The sequence below is a fragment of the Oncorhynchus mykiss genome, chromosome 14 (genome assembly GCF_057628025.1).
Source record: "Oncorhynchus mykiss isolate SJ-2025 chromosome 14, ASM5762802v1, whole genome shotgun sequence".
NCBI classification, from domain to species: Eukaryota; Metazoa; Chordata; class Actinopteri; order Salmoniformes; family Salmonidae; genus Oncorhynchus; species Oncorhynchus mykiss.
In genome coordinates this window covers 29,705,458-29,719,768 of record NC_143035.1, presented here as the reverse complement: position 1 = coordinate 29,719,768, position 14,311 = coordinate 29,705,458, and the positions used below count along the sequence as shown (strand labels likewise).

The following is a 14,311-nucleotide window of genomic DNA, read 5'->3' as shown; positions in this document are numbered from 1 at the left end:
TCCAATGGCATTGAGGAGTATACCACCGCAGTCACCGGCTTCATCAATAAATGCATCGATGACATCATCCCTACAGTGACCGTACGTTCATATCCCAACCAGAAGTCATGGATTACAGGCAACATCCGCACCGAGCTAAAGGCTAGAGCTGACGCTTTCAAGGAGCGGGACACTAATCTGGACGCTTATAAGAAATCCTGCTATGCCCTGTGACGAACCATCAAACAGGCAAAGTGTCAATACAGGACTAAGACTGAATCCTACTACACCGGCTCTGATGCTTGTCAGATGTGGTCATGGCTTGAAAACTATTACAGACTACAAAGAGAAACCCAGCCGCAAGCTGCCCAGTGACGCGATGCTACCAGATGAGCTAAATGCCTTTCATGCTCGCTTTGAGGCAAGCAACACTGAAGCATGCGTGAGAGCACCAGCTGTTCCGGCCGACTGTGTGGTCACGTTCTCTGTAGCCGATGTAAGACTTTTAAACAGGTCAACATTCACAAAGCCGCGTGGCCAGACGGATTACCAGGACGTGTACTCAAAGCATGTGCGTACCAACAGGCAGGTGTCTTCACTGACATTTTCAACCTCCCCCTGACCGAGTCTGTAATACCTACATGTTTCAAACAGACCACCATTGTCCCTGTGCTCAAGAAAGCAAAGGTAACATGCCTAATTGATTAACGCAGCGTAGCACTCACATCGGTAGCGCACTCACAAGTGCTTTGAAACGTTTGTCATGGCTCACATCAACACCATCATGCCGGAAACCCTAGACCCACTCCAATTCACATACCGCCCCAACAGATCCACAGATGATGCAATCTCAATCGCATTCCACACTACCCTTTTCCACATGGACAAAAGGAACACCTATGTGAGAATGCTGTTCATTGATTACAGCTCAGCGTTCAACATCATAGTACCCACAAAGCTCATCACTATCATGGTCCAAACTAGAGGTTGACCGATTAATCGGAACGGCCGATTAATTAGGGCCGATTTCACGTTTTCATGACAATCGGAAATCGGGATTTGCCGATTTTTATTTGTTATTATAATTTTTTTACACCTTTATTTAATCTTTATTTAACTAGGCAAGTCAGTTAAGAACACATTCTTATTTTCAATGACGGCCTAGGAACGGTGGGTTAACTGCCTCGTTCAGGGGCAAAAAGACAGATTTTCACCTTGTCAGCTCGGGGGATCCAATCTTGCAACCTTTCAGTTAACTAGTCCAACGCAATAACGACCTGCCTCTCTCTCGTTGCACTCCACAAGGAGACTGCCTGTTACGCAAATGCAGTAAGCCAAGATAAGTTGCTAGCTAGCATTAAACTTATCTTATAAAAAACAATCAATCATAATCACTAGTTAACTACACATGGTTGAGGATATTACTAGATATTATCGAGCATGTCCTGTGTTGCATATAATTTGACTGAGCATACAAGTATCTAAGTATCTGACTGAGCGGTGGTAGGCAGAAGCAGGCGCGTAAACATTCATTCAAACAGCACTTTCGTGCGTTTTGCCAGCAACTCTTCGTTGTGCGTCAAGCATTGCACTGTTTATGACTTCAAACCTATCAACTCGCGAGATGAGGCTGGTGTGACCAAAGTGAAATGGCTGGCTAGTTAGCGCGCGCTAATAGCGTTTCAAACGTCACTCGCTCTGAGCCTGCTAGTAGTTGTTCCCCTTGCTCTACATGGGTAACGCTGCTTCGATGGCTGTTGTTGCTGGTTCGAGCCCAGGGAGGAGCGAGGAGAGGGATGGAAGCTATACTGTTGCACTGGCAATACTAAAATGCCTATAAGAACATCCAATAGTCAAATGATAATGAAATACAAATGGTATAGAGGAAAATAGTCCTATAATAACTACAACCTAAAACTTCTTACCTGGGAATATTGAAGACTCCAGCTTTTATATGTTCTCATGTTCTGAGCAAGGAACTGAAACGTTAGCTTTCTTACATAGCACATATTGCACTTTTACGTTCTTCTCCATCACTTTGTTTTTGCATTATTTAAACCAAATTGAACATGTTTCATTATCTACTTGTGGCTAAATTGAATTTATTGATGTATTATATTAAGTTAAAATAAGTGTTAATTCAGTATTGTTGTAATTGTCATTATTACAAAAAACAACAACATTTAATCGGCCGATTAATCGGTATCGCCTTTTTTTTTGGTCCTCCAATAATCGGCATCGATATCGGCATTGAAAAATCATAATCGGTCTACCTCTAGTCCAAACACACCAAGACAGTTGTGAAGAGGGCATGATAACACCCTTTCCCCCTCAGGAGACTGAAAAGATTTAGATATGGATCCCCAGATCCTCAAAAAGTTCTGAAGCTGCACTATCAAGAGCATCATGACCGGCTGCATCACCGCCTGGTATGGTAACTGCTCGGTATCTGACTGTAAGGCGCTACAGAGGGTAGTGCATACGGCCCAGTATATCTCTGGGGCCAAGCTTCCTGACATCCATGACCTATATACTAAGCGGTGTCAAAGGAAGGCCCAAAAAATTGTCAAAGACTCATTGCCTCATTGTCAAAGTCATAGACTGTTCTCTCTGCTGCCGCATGGCAAGCGGTACCTGAGCACCAAGTCTAGGACCAAAAAGCTTCTACCCCCAAACCATAAGACTGCTGAACAATTAATGAAATGGCCACCCAGATTATTTACATATTTACATAGTTACACTGCTGCTACTCGCTGTTTATTATCTATGCATAATCACTTTAAAAATGACCTAGACTAACCTAAGACCTACCTTCAAACTCAGTGCCTCTTTGCTTGACATTATGGGAAAATCAAAAGAAATCAGCCAAAAAATTGTAGACCTCCCTCCAAGAGTCTGGTTCATCCTTTCCAAACACCTGAAGGTACCACGTTCATCTGTACAAACAATAGTACGCAAGTATAAACACCATGGGACCACGCAGCCGTCATACCGCTCAGGAAGGAGATGCGTTCTGTCTCCTGGAGATTAACGTACTTTGGTGCGAAAAGTGCAAATCAATCCCAGAACAACAGCAAAGGACATTGCTGGAGGAAATAGGTACAAAAGTATCGATAGCCACAGTAAAACGAGTCCTATATCGACATAACCTGAAAGGCCGCTCAGCAAGGAAGAAGCCACTGCTCCAAACCCGCCATAAAAAAGCCAGACTACGGTTTGCAACTGGACATGGGGACAAAGATCATACTTTTTGGAGAAATGTCCTCTGGTCTGATGAAAAAAATATATAAATGTTTGGCCATAATGACCATTATGTTTGGAGGAAAAAGGGGGAGGCTTGCAAGCCGAAGAACACCATCCCAACCGTGAAGCACGGGGGTGGCAGCATCATGTTGTGAGGGTGCTTTGCTACAGGAGGGACTGGTGTACTTCACAAAATAGATGGCTTGATGAGGTAGGAAAATGATGTGGATCTATTATCTATTAAAGCAACATCTCAAGACATCAGTCAGGAAGTTAAAGCATGGTCGCAAATGGGTCTTCCAAATGGACAATGACCCCAAGCATACTTCCAAAGTTGTGACATAATGGCTTTTGGACAACAAAGTCAAGGTATTGGAGTGGCCATCACAAAGCCCTGACCTCAATCCCATAGAAAATGTGTGTGCAGAACTGAAAAAGCGTGTGCGAGCAAGGAGGCCTACAAACCTGACTCAGTTACACCAGCTCTGTCAGGAGGAATGGGCCAAAATTCACCCAACTTTATGTGGGAAGCTTGTGGGAGGCTACCCAAAACATTTGACCCAAGTTAAACAATTTAAAGGCAATGCTACGAAATACTAATTGAGTGTATGTAAACTTCTCACCCACTGGGAATGTGATGAAAGAAGTAAAAGCTGAAATAAATCATTCTCTGTACTATTATTCTGACATTTCACATTCTTAAAATAAAGTGGTGATCCCAACTGACCTAAAACAGGCCATCTTTACTAGGATTAAATGTCAGTAATTGTGAAAAACTGAATTTAAATGTATTTGGCTAAGGTTTATGTAAACTTCCGACTTTAACTGTACATCCACAGGTGCACCTCCAATTGACTCAAATGATGTCAATTAGCCTATCAGAAGCTTCTAAAGCCATGACATAATTTCCTGGAACTTTCCAAGCTGTTTAAAGGCACAGTCAATTTAGTGCGATGTAAACTTCTGACCCACTGGAATTGTGATACAGTGAAATAATCTGTCTGTAAACAATTGTTGGAACAATTACTTGTGTCATGTCCTAACCTACTTGCCCAAACTATAGTTTGTTAACAAGAAATTTGTGGAGTGGTTGAAAAATGAGTTTTAATGACTCCAACCTAGGTGTATGTAAACTACTGACTTCAACTGTAGCCTTGTTATGTGGATAAAGGGATTTAACCCCAGTGGGGAGGTGGATGCAGGAATTGAACCTCTGTGGGGAGGTGGATGCAGGGATTGAACCTCTGTGGGGAGGTGGATGCAGGGATTGAACCCCAGTGGGGAGGTGGACGCAGGGATTGAACCGCAGTGAGGAGATGCAGGTATTGAACGCCAGTGGGGAGGCAGAGCAGAGGTGGTTGCAGGGATTGACCCCCAGTGGGGAGGTGGACGCAGGGATTGACCCCCAGTGGGGAGGCAGACAGGAGGTGGATGCTGGGATGAAACCCCAGTTGGAGGCAGACAGGTGGGGGAGGCAGGGATTAAATCCCAGTCTCCAGTAGGGAGGCAGACCGGTGATAGCAGGGATTTAACTCAAGTGGGAAGGCAGAAAGGTGATAGCAGGGATTTAACTCAAGTGGGAAGGCAGAAAGGTGATAGCAGGGATTTAACTCAAGTGGGAAGGCAGATGGGTGATAGCAGGGATTTAACTTGAATGGGAAGGCAGACGGGTGATAGCAGGGATTGGACTCCAGTGTGTAGGCAGAAAGGTGATAGCAGGGATTGGACTCCAGTGGGGAGGCAGACAGGTGATAGCAGGGATTGGACTCCAGTGTGTAGGCAGAAAGGTGATAGCAGGGATTGGACTCCAGAGGGGAGGCAGAAAGGTGATAGCAGGGATTGGACTCCAGTGGGGAGGCAGACAGGTGATAGCAGGGATTGGACTCCAGTGTGTAGGCAGAAAGGTGATAGCAGGGATTGGACTCCAGTGGGGAGGCAGACAGGTGATAGCAGGGATTGGACTCCAGTGTGTAGGCAGAAAGGTGATAGCAGGGATTGGACTCCAGATGGGAGGCAGAAAGGTGATAGCAGGGATTGGACTCCAGAGGGGAGGCAGAAAGGTGATAGCAGGGATTGGACTCCAGAGGGGAGGCAGAAAGGTGATAGCAGGGATTGGACTCCAGTGGGGAGGCAGAAAGGTGATAGCAGGGATTGGACTCCAGTGGGGAGGCAGACAGGTGATAGCAGGGATTGGACTCCAGTGTGTAGGCAGAAAGGTGATAGCAGGGATTGGACTCCAGAGGGGAGGCAGAAAGGTGATAGCAGGGATTGGACTCCAGTGTGTAGGCAGACAGGTGATAGCAGGGATTGGACTCCAGTGGGGAGGCAGAAAGGTGATAGCAGGGATTGGACTCCAGAGGGGAGGCAGAAAGGTGATAGCAGGGATTGGACTCCAGTGGGGAGGCAGACAGGTGATAGCAGGGATTGGACTCCAGTGGGGAGGCAGACAGGTGATAGCAGGGATTGGACTCCAGTGGGGAGGCAGACAGGTGATAGCAGGGATTGGACTCCAGTGGGGAGGCAGACAGGTGATTGCGAAGGTGTGATCATAACAGCATACAGGAACTCAAGTCCTTTTGTTCACCTGACCTAGAATTCCTTACAATCAAATTCCAACCGCATTATTTACCAAGTGAATTCTCTTCGATTATAGTCACAGCCGTGTATATCCCCCCCAATTAGATACCTCAACGGCCCTGAAAGTACTTCACTGGACTCTATGTGAACTGGAAACCATATTTCCTGAGGCAGCATTTGTTGTAGCTGGGGATTTTTACAAAGCTAATCTGAGAACAAGGCTTCCTAAATTCTATCAGCATATTGAATGTGTGTCATGGGCTGGTAGTATTCTGGGCCATTGCTACTCTAACTTCTGCAATGCATACAAAGCCCTCCCCCGCCCTCCCTTCGGCAAATCTGAACATGACTCCATTTTGTTGCTCCCAGCCTATAGACAGAAACTAAAACAGGAAACACCCGTGCTGAGGTCCAACGCTGGTCTGACCAATCGGATTCCACACTTCAAGATTGCTTCGATCACGTGGACTGGGATATGTTCCGGGTAGCCTCAGACAATAACATTGATGAATACGCTGACTCGGTGAGCGAGTTTATTAGCAAGTGCATCGGCGATATTGTACCCACTGTGACTATTAAAACCCTCCCTAACCAGAAACTGTGGATTGATGGCAGCATTCACGCAAAACTGAAAGTGTGAACCATCGTTTTTAATCATGGCAAGGCGACTGGAAACATGACCAAATAATAACAGTGTAGCTATTCCATCCGCAAGGCAATCAAACAAGCAAAGCGTCAGTATAGAGACAAAGAAGAGTCGCTATTCAACAGCTCAAAAATGTATGTGACAAGGTCTACAGGGTCTACAGTCAATCACGGAGTACAAAAAGAAAACCAGCCCCGTTGAGGACATCAACGTCTTGCTCCCAGACAAATTAAACAACTTCTTTGCTCGTTTTGATGACAATACAGTGCCACTGACATGGCCCGCTACTAAAGCCTGTGGGCTCTCCTTCACTGTGTCCAGTGTGATTAAAACATTTAAAGATGTTAACCCTCACAAGCCTGCCGGCCCAGACAGCATCCCTAGCCGCACCCTCAGAGCATGCCCAGACTAGCTGGCTGGTGTGTTTATGGACATATTCAGTCAATCCCTATCCCAGTCTGTTGTGCCCACATGCCTTGCAGATGGCTACCATTATTCCTGTTCCAAAGAAAGGTAACTGAACTGAATGATTATTGCCCCGTAGCACTCACTTCTGTCATCATGAAGTGCTTTGAGAGGCTAGTCAAGGACCATATCACCTCCACCCTACCTGACACCTTAGACCCACTCCAATTTGCTTACCACCCCAATAGGTCCACAGACGACACAATTGCCATCACACTACACACTTCCCTATCCCATCTAGACAAGAGGAATACCTATGTGAGAATGCTGTTCATTGACTACAGCTCAGCATTTACCAACAAAAGTACTCTCCAAACACGTCATTAAGCTCTGGACCCTGGGTCTCGACCCCGCCCTGTGCAACTGGGTCCTGGACTTTCTGACAAGCCACCACCAGGTGGTGAGGATAGGAAACTCGCTGATCCTCAACACTGGGGCCCCACAAGGGTTCGTTCTCAGCCCTCTCCTGTACTCCCTGTTCACCCATGACTGCATGGCCATGCACGCCTCCAACTTAATCATCAAGTTTGTAGATAACACTACAGAGGTAGGCTTAATTACCAACAACGACGAGACGGCCGACAGGGAGGAGGTGAGGGCCCTCGGAGTGTGGTGTCAGAAAAACAACCTCTCACTCAACGTCAACAAAACAAAGGAGATGATCGTGGACTTCAGGAAACAGCAGAGGGTGCATCCCCCTATCCACATCAATCAAGGTAGTGGAGAAGGTGGAAAGTTTTAAGTTCCTCGGCGTACATATCACAGACAAACTGAAATGTTCCACCCACACAAACAGCATGGTGAAGAAGGCGCAACAGAGCCTCTTCAACCTCAGGAGGTTAAAGAAATTTGGCTTGTCACCTAAAACCCTAAAACATTTTTACAGATGTACAATTGAAAGCATCCTGTCAGGCTGTATCGCCGCCTGGTACGTCTACTGCACCGCCCGCAACCACAATGCTCTCCAGAGGGTGGTTCGGTCTGACCAATGCATTACTGGGGGCAAACTACCCTCCCTTCAGGACACCTACATCACCCAATGTCACAGGAAGGCCAAAAAGATCATCAAGGACATCAACCACCGAGTCACTGTCTGTTCACCCCGCTATCATCCAGAAGGCGAGGTCAGTACAGGTGCATCAAAGCTGGAACTGGGAGACTGATAAACAGCTTATATCTGCCGTCAGACTGTTAAACAGCCATCACGAGCACATTAGAGGCTGCTGCCTATAGGCATAGACTAGGAATCACTGACCACTTTAAGGAATGGAACACTAGTCACTTCAATAATGTTTACACATTCGGCATTACTCATCTCATATGTATATACTGTATTCTATACTATTCTACGGTATCTTAGTCACTTAATGTTTACATATCTGGCATTACTCATCTCATATGTATACACTGTATTCTATACTATTCTACGGTATCTTAGTCACTTAATGTTTACATATCTGGCATTACTCATCTCATATGTATACACTGTATTCTATACTATTCTACGGTATCTTAGTCACTTAATGTTTACATCTGGCATTACTCATCTCGTGTGTATATACTGTTTTCTATACTATTCTACGGTATCTCATTCACTTAATAATGTTTACATCTGGCATTACTCATCTCATATGTACTGTATTCTATAATATTCTACTGTATTCTATACTATTCTACTGTATCTTAGTCCGTTCCGCTCTGACATCACTCGTCCATATGTATATAGTCTTAATTCATTCCTACTTAGATTTGTGTGTATATGTTGTGTAATTTGTTAGATATTACTGCACTGTCGGAGCTAGAAGCACAAGTATTTCACTACACCCGTAATAACATCTGCTAATCAAGTGTATGTGACCAATAACATTTTATTTGATCATGTTTGCGAGTATGGGCCCCCAGTAAAGAGGAAAATAAAACTCGACGCCAATGAGTGAAGTAAACAATGACTTTTTATTGATAAGTTTCTCAGAAGAGTCTCTTTTCAGTGTGTAAGAATCATTGTTATTCCTTTCTTGTTGTTGTTATTATTATTATTAAATCAATAATAGTGATTTGGTACATTATGACATCCAGTACTGAACGAGCCTCTTCACAGTGACATGAATCAATCCGCTTCTACGCTTTTTGGGATCTAGAACAGCAATATCTCTGCATCAAAACAAAACCAATAACATTGGAAAACAACAAACTGGGGATTGATATTGTAGATATTGGGATAATAGATATGATTAGAGTCACACAACTCTAGAGTAGGTAATACCAGCTAAAGGTTAGCACATTACAAGCCACTTCCTCATTAGAAATGTAAAACGGGATATTCTGAACAATATTCTACTGTGCTGCTGCATTAAGGTAAGTCTATACACTGTACATCCAGATAGATTTCCAAAAAACAGGTTTCACAGTTTTAAAGACTTCATTTAAATTATAAATTGTTTAAAAAAAAAACACTTTCTTACATAAACTATTTTGGAGTGTGACTATTATTTGCTCTGGGAGCAAATGTTTAAATGAATACAAAAAAAAAAAACATTGAATATTTCTTACATATTTTACAAAATAAAATTCGATAAACTAGTGACTCCCTTCATGATTGTCATTTAGTACTACGAATAATAAATACATGTACAAATAATAAAATAATATAAATAGCTTTTGATAATACTAGTTCTGTATGTATTCTGGACTAAGTGTATGGTAGGTGTTTTTACATTGTTTCTGTACAGAAGTGCCTTGGTGAAAGTTTCACAATTCTACTGCGACTGAAACATACACAACTACTGCTTCTACCGCTACTATACGTAACACCCTGAACTGTAGTATAGTAGTCTGAACTGTAGTATGGTAGTCTGAACTTTAGTATAGTAGTCTGAACTGTAGTGTAGTAGTCTGAACTGTAGTGTAGTAGTCTGAACCAATGAATGAAGTAAACAATTGTATCGTAGTGTGAACTGTAGTATAGTAGTCTGAACTGTAGTATAGTAGTCTGAACTGCAGTATAGTAGTCTGAACTGCAGTATAGTAGTCTGAACTGTAGTATAGTAGTCTGAACTGTAGTATAGTAGTCTGAACTGCAGTATAGTAGTCTGAACTGCAGTATAGTAGTCTGAACTGCAGTATAGTAGTCTGAACTGCAGTATAGTAGTCTGAACTGCAGTATAGTAGTCTGAACTGCAGTAGTCTGAACTGTAGTATAGTAGTCTGAACTGCAGTATAGTAGTCTGATCTGTAGTATAGTAGTCTGAACTGTAGTATAGTAGTCTGAACTGCAGTATAGTAGTCTGAACTGCAGTATAGTAGTCTGAACTTTAGTATAGTAGTCTGAACTGTAGTGTAGTAGTCTGAACTGTAGTGTAGTAGTCTGAACCAATGAATGAAGTAAACAATTGTATCGTAGTGTGAACTGTAGTATAGTAATCTGAACTGTAGTATAGTAGTCTGAACTGCAGTATAGTAGTCTGAACTGCAGTATAGTAGTCTGATCTGTAGTATAGTAGTCTGAACTGTAGTGTAGTAGTCTGAACTGCAGTATAGTAGTCTGAACTGTAGTATAGTAGTCTGAACTGCAGTATAGTAGTCTGAACTGCAGTATAGTAGTCTGAACTGCAGTATAGTAGTCTGAACTGTAGTGTAGTCGTCTGAACTGTAGTGTAGTAGTCTGACACATATGGACACATTCTGATACATTTTCACAATATTTTTTTCCCCTCCAACTTTGTGTCTTTAAAGTTTAAAGAACAAAAGTTATTTTGTTTGAAGTCTTTATGAGTTAAAGGATCTCAGTGGTGTGAGTATTGGTTGCTAGAATATGTTGCTGCAATAGCTGAGAACAGTTTTGTGGTGGAGAATGGGAGGCCTGAGACTGATGACAAGTAGTTTTACTCCGTGTAAGTGACGCTGCGGTGCTTGTTGCTGATCTTCTCTTCTGATCAGTGTTGTGATTCGCTGGGCCCTGTGGTGGCTCTGCCTCCCTATTGGTCCCTTTGATCTACAAGTTAATTTCAGGTGCAGGCCCTTACCAGAGCACCCAGCACAACACAGCGCCACCATCAGTTCAGAGTCTGTCATTACGCCCTCAAAGTCCCCAAAAATATTGGTGAAAATATCGATTTCTTTTTTAAAAACGGGAATCTTAGTTATTAAGCAACAGTTTGTTTTTCAAGGTTCATGAGTGCCTTTCTCCACAGTTTGTTTTCAACAACAAATAAATTAACTTCTGTCTAAATGTTAGATGTTTTACCCTTGGCAATAAAAGTAACAACAAAAAAAGTTTAGTATATTCTTCTTTTCAAAAGTCCCTGCAGCGTTCAGTGAGAAACCCCATTTGTTGGTTTATTTTCTGCGGGGTTGGAGAGGAAAGGGGGAGAAGGTAGGGGGAGCGAAGAGAGGAAGGAACTAGTAACTAGGGTGAGAAGATGAAAGGGATGAGGAGGAGAAGGGGAGGAGAGTCAGTGAGAGAGAAAGAGTCAGCCAGTCCTCCATCCCAGTCCAGGAGGGCTGTTACCTCTTGCCCATCTCGTTCTGTCTCAGGAACTGGATGTTGGTGCTGCTGTCAGCCAGTTCTGGGTACTGTTCCACGGGTAAAACATAATACCCATCATACCCCTGTACCCTCCCCGCGGTCAGCAGCTGTTGCTTCTCTCCCTCCGTCCACAGCCGGTTCCCCTCCTTCCCATCCTTGGCCCTCTGCCGCTCCCTCAGCCAGGCCCCAGCCAGGGCCCTCTGCCGGGCTAGTTCCAGCAGCCTCACCCTCTCCTCATCCACCACGTCCAGCGCTAGCCCATACCGCACGCTGAGGGCTAACGACGGCACCGCAAACTCCACTGTGGCGCCGCGCCGCGACCTCCCGCTCACAGTCACGTTGATCCCGCTGTCCAGTGCCTTGCGTCCGTTGGTCAGCCCCAGCGCCAGTAAATCACTATCGGCCGAACCGACTTTAACGAAGAAGTGACAGTCATGTCCGGCCTGCGTGTAGTGCGTTCCGTCCAGGTAGATGGCGCCATTGAGGACTAAGGACACTTTGCGGCTGTCGTCGGTTGCCATGGAGCTAACTGCCGCCACCACACGTCCTTCCTTCAGCGCTAGCATCACTCCCAGGCCGATGATGGGCGTTGATGTGCCGAACCAGTGTCCGGGCTTGTCGCGGCGGTCGCGGGGGTCCTTGTTAAGGAGCCGTCCCTCCAGGGCCATGAAGGCCTGGTTGTGGCGCTCCGCTGCCTGCTGCACCCCCGTTATCAGCTACAGGAGAGACAGGGGTAGAAGAGAGGTAGCAGGGATTGGACTCCAGTGTGTAGGCAGAAAGGTGATAGCAGGGATTGGACTCCAGAGGGGAGGCAGAAAGGTGATAGCAGGGATTGGACTCCAGTGTGTAGGCAGACAGGTGATAGCAGGGATTGGACTCCAGTGGGGAGGCAGAAAGGTGATAGCAGGGATTGGACTCCAGAGGGGAGGCAGAAAGGTGATAGCAGGGATTGGACTCCAGTGTGTAGGCAGACAGGTGATAGCAGGGATTGGACTCCAGTGTGTAGGCAGAAAGGTGATAGCAGGGATTGGACTCCAGAGGGGAGGCAGAAAGGTGATAGCAGGGATTGGACTCCAGTGTGTAGGCAGAAAGGTGATAGCAGGGATTGGACTCCAGTGTGTAGGCAGAAAGTTGATAGCAGGGATTGGACTCCAGTGGGGAGGCAGAAAGGTGATAGCAGGGATTGGACTCCAGTGTGTAGGCAGAAAGGTGATAGCAGGGACTGGACTCCAGTGGGGAGGCAGAAAGGTGATAGCAGGGATTGGACTCCAGTGTGTAGGCAGACAGGTGATAGCAGGGATTGGACTCCAGTGGGGAGGCAGACAGGTGATAGCAGGGATTGGACTCCAGTGGGGAGGCAGACAGGTGATAGCAGGGATTGGACTCCAGTGGGGAGGCAGACAGGTGATAGCAGGGATTGGACTCCAGTGGGGAGGCAGACAGGTGATTGCGAAGGTGTGATCATAACAGCATACAGGAACTCAAGTCCTTTTGTTCACCTGACCTAGAATTCCTTACAATCAAATTCCAACCGCATTATTTACCAAGTGAATTCTCTTCGATTATAGTCACAGCCGTGTATATCCCCCCCAATTAGATACCTCAACGGCCCTGAAAGTACTTCACTGGACTCTATGTGAACTGGAAACCATATTTCCTGAGGCAGCATTTGTTGTAGCTGGGGATTTTTACAAAGCTAATCTGAGAACAAGGCTTCCTAAATTCTATCAGCATATTGAATGTGTGTCATGGGCTGGTAGTATTCTGGGCCATTGCTACTCTAACTTCTGCAATGCATACAAAGCCCTCCCCCGCCCTCCCTTCGGCAAATCTGAACATGACTCCATTTTGTTGCTCCCAGCCTATAGACAGAAACTAAAACAGGAAACACCCGTGCTGAGGTCCAACGCTGGTCTGACCAATCGGATTCCACACTTCAAGATTGCTTCGATCACGTGGACTGGGATATGTTCCGGGTAGCCTCAGACAATAACATTGATGAATACGCTGACTCGGTGAGCGAGTTTATTAGCAAGTGCATCGGCGATATTGTACCCACTGTGACTATTAAAACCCTCCCTAACCAGAAACTGTGGATTGATGGCAGCATTCACGCAAAACTGAAAGTGTGAACCATCGTTTTTAATCATGGCAAGGCGACTGGAAACATGACCAAATAATAACAGTGTAGCTATTCCATCCGCAAGGCAATCAAACAAGCAAAGCGTCAGTATAGAGACAAAGAAGAGTCGCTATTCAACAGCTCAAAAATGTATGTGACAAGGTCTACAGGGTCTACAGTCAATCACGGAGTACAAAAAGAAAACCAGCCCCGTTGAGGACATCAACGTCTTGCTCCCAGACAAATTAAACAACTTCTTTGCTCGTTTTGATGACAATACAGTGCCACTGACATGGCCCGCTACTAAAGCCTGTGGGCTCTCCTTCACTGTGTCCAGTGTGATTAAAACATTTAAAGATGTTAACCCTCACAAGCCTGCCGGCCCAGACAGCATCCCTAGCCGCACCCTCAGAGCATGCCCAGACTAGCTGGCTGGTGTGTTTATGGACATATTCAGTCAATCCCTATCCCAGTCTGTTGTGCCCACATGCCTTGCAGATGGCTACCATTATTCCTGTTCCAAAGAAAGGTAACTGAACTGAATGATTATTGCCCCGTAGCACTCACTTCTGTCATCATGAAGTGCTTTGAGAGGCTAGTCAAGGACCATATCACCTCCACCCTACCTGACACCTTAGACCCACTCCAATTTGCTTACCACCCCAATAGGTCCACAGACGACACAATTGCCATCACACTACACACTTCCCTATCCCATCTAGACAAGAGGAATACCTATGTGAGAATGCTGTTC

General features: G+C 45.2%; 1 protein-coding gene across 1 annotated transcript; it reads right to left on the bottom strand.

The window, feature by feature from the left end:
• Positions 1-8,844: 8,844 nt before the first annotated feature.
• On the bottom strand, positions 8,845-14,066 carry LOC149978341 (teneurin-2-like). The gene is made up of 2 exons (XM_090198125.1): positions 14,049-14,066; positions 8,845-12,151 (listed from the first exon to the last, which is right to left on the bottom strand). Exons 1-2 carry the CDS (start codon positions 14,064-14,066, stop codon positions 11,414-11,416), a joined length of 756 nt encoding a protein of 251 aa, XP_090054251.1. The 3' UTR covers positions 8,845-11,413.
• Between the last annotated feature and the right edge of the window lie 245 nt (positions 14,067-14,311).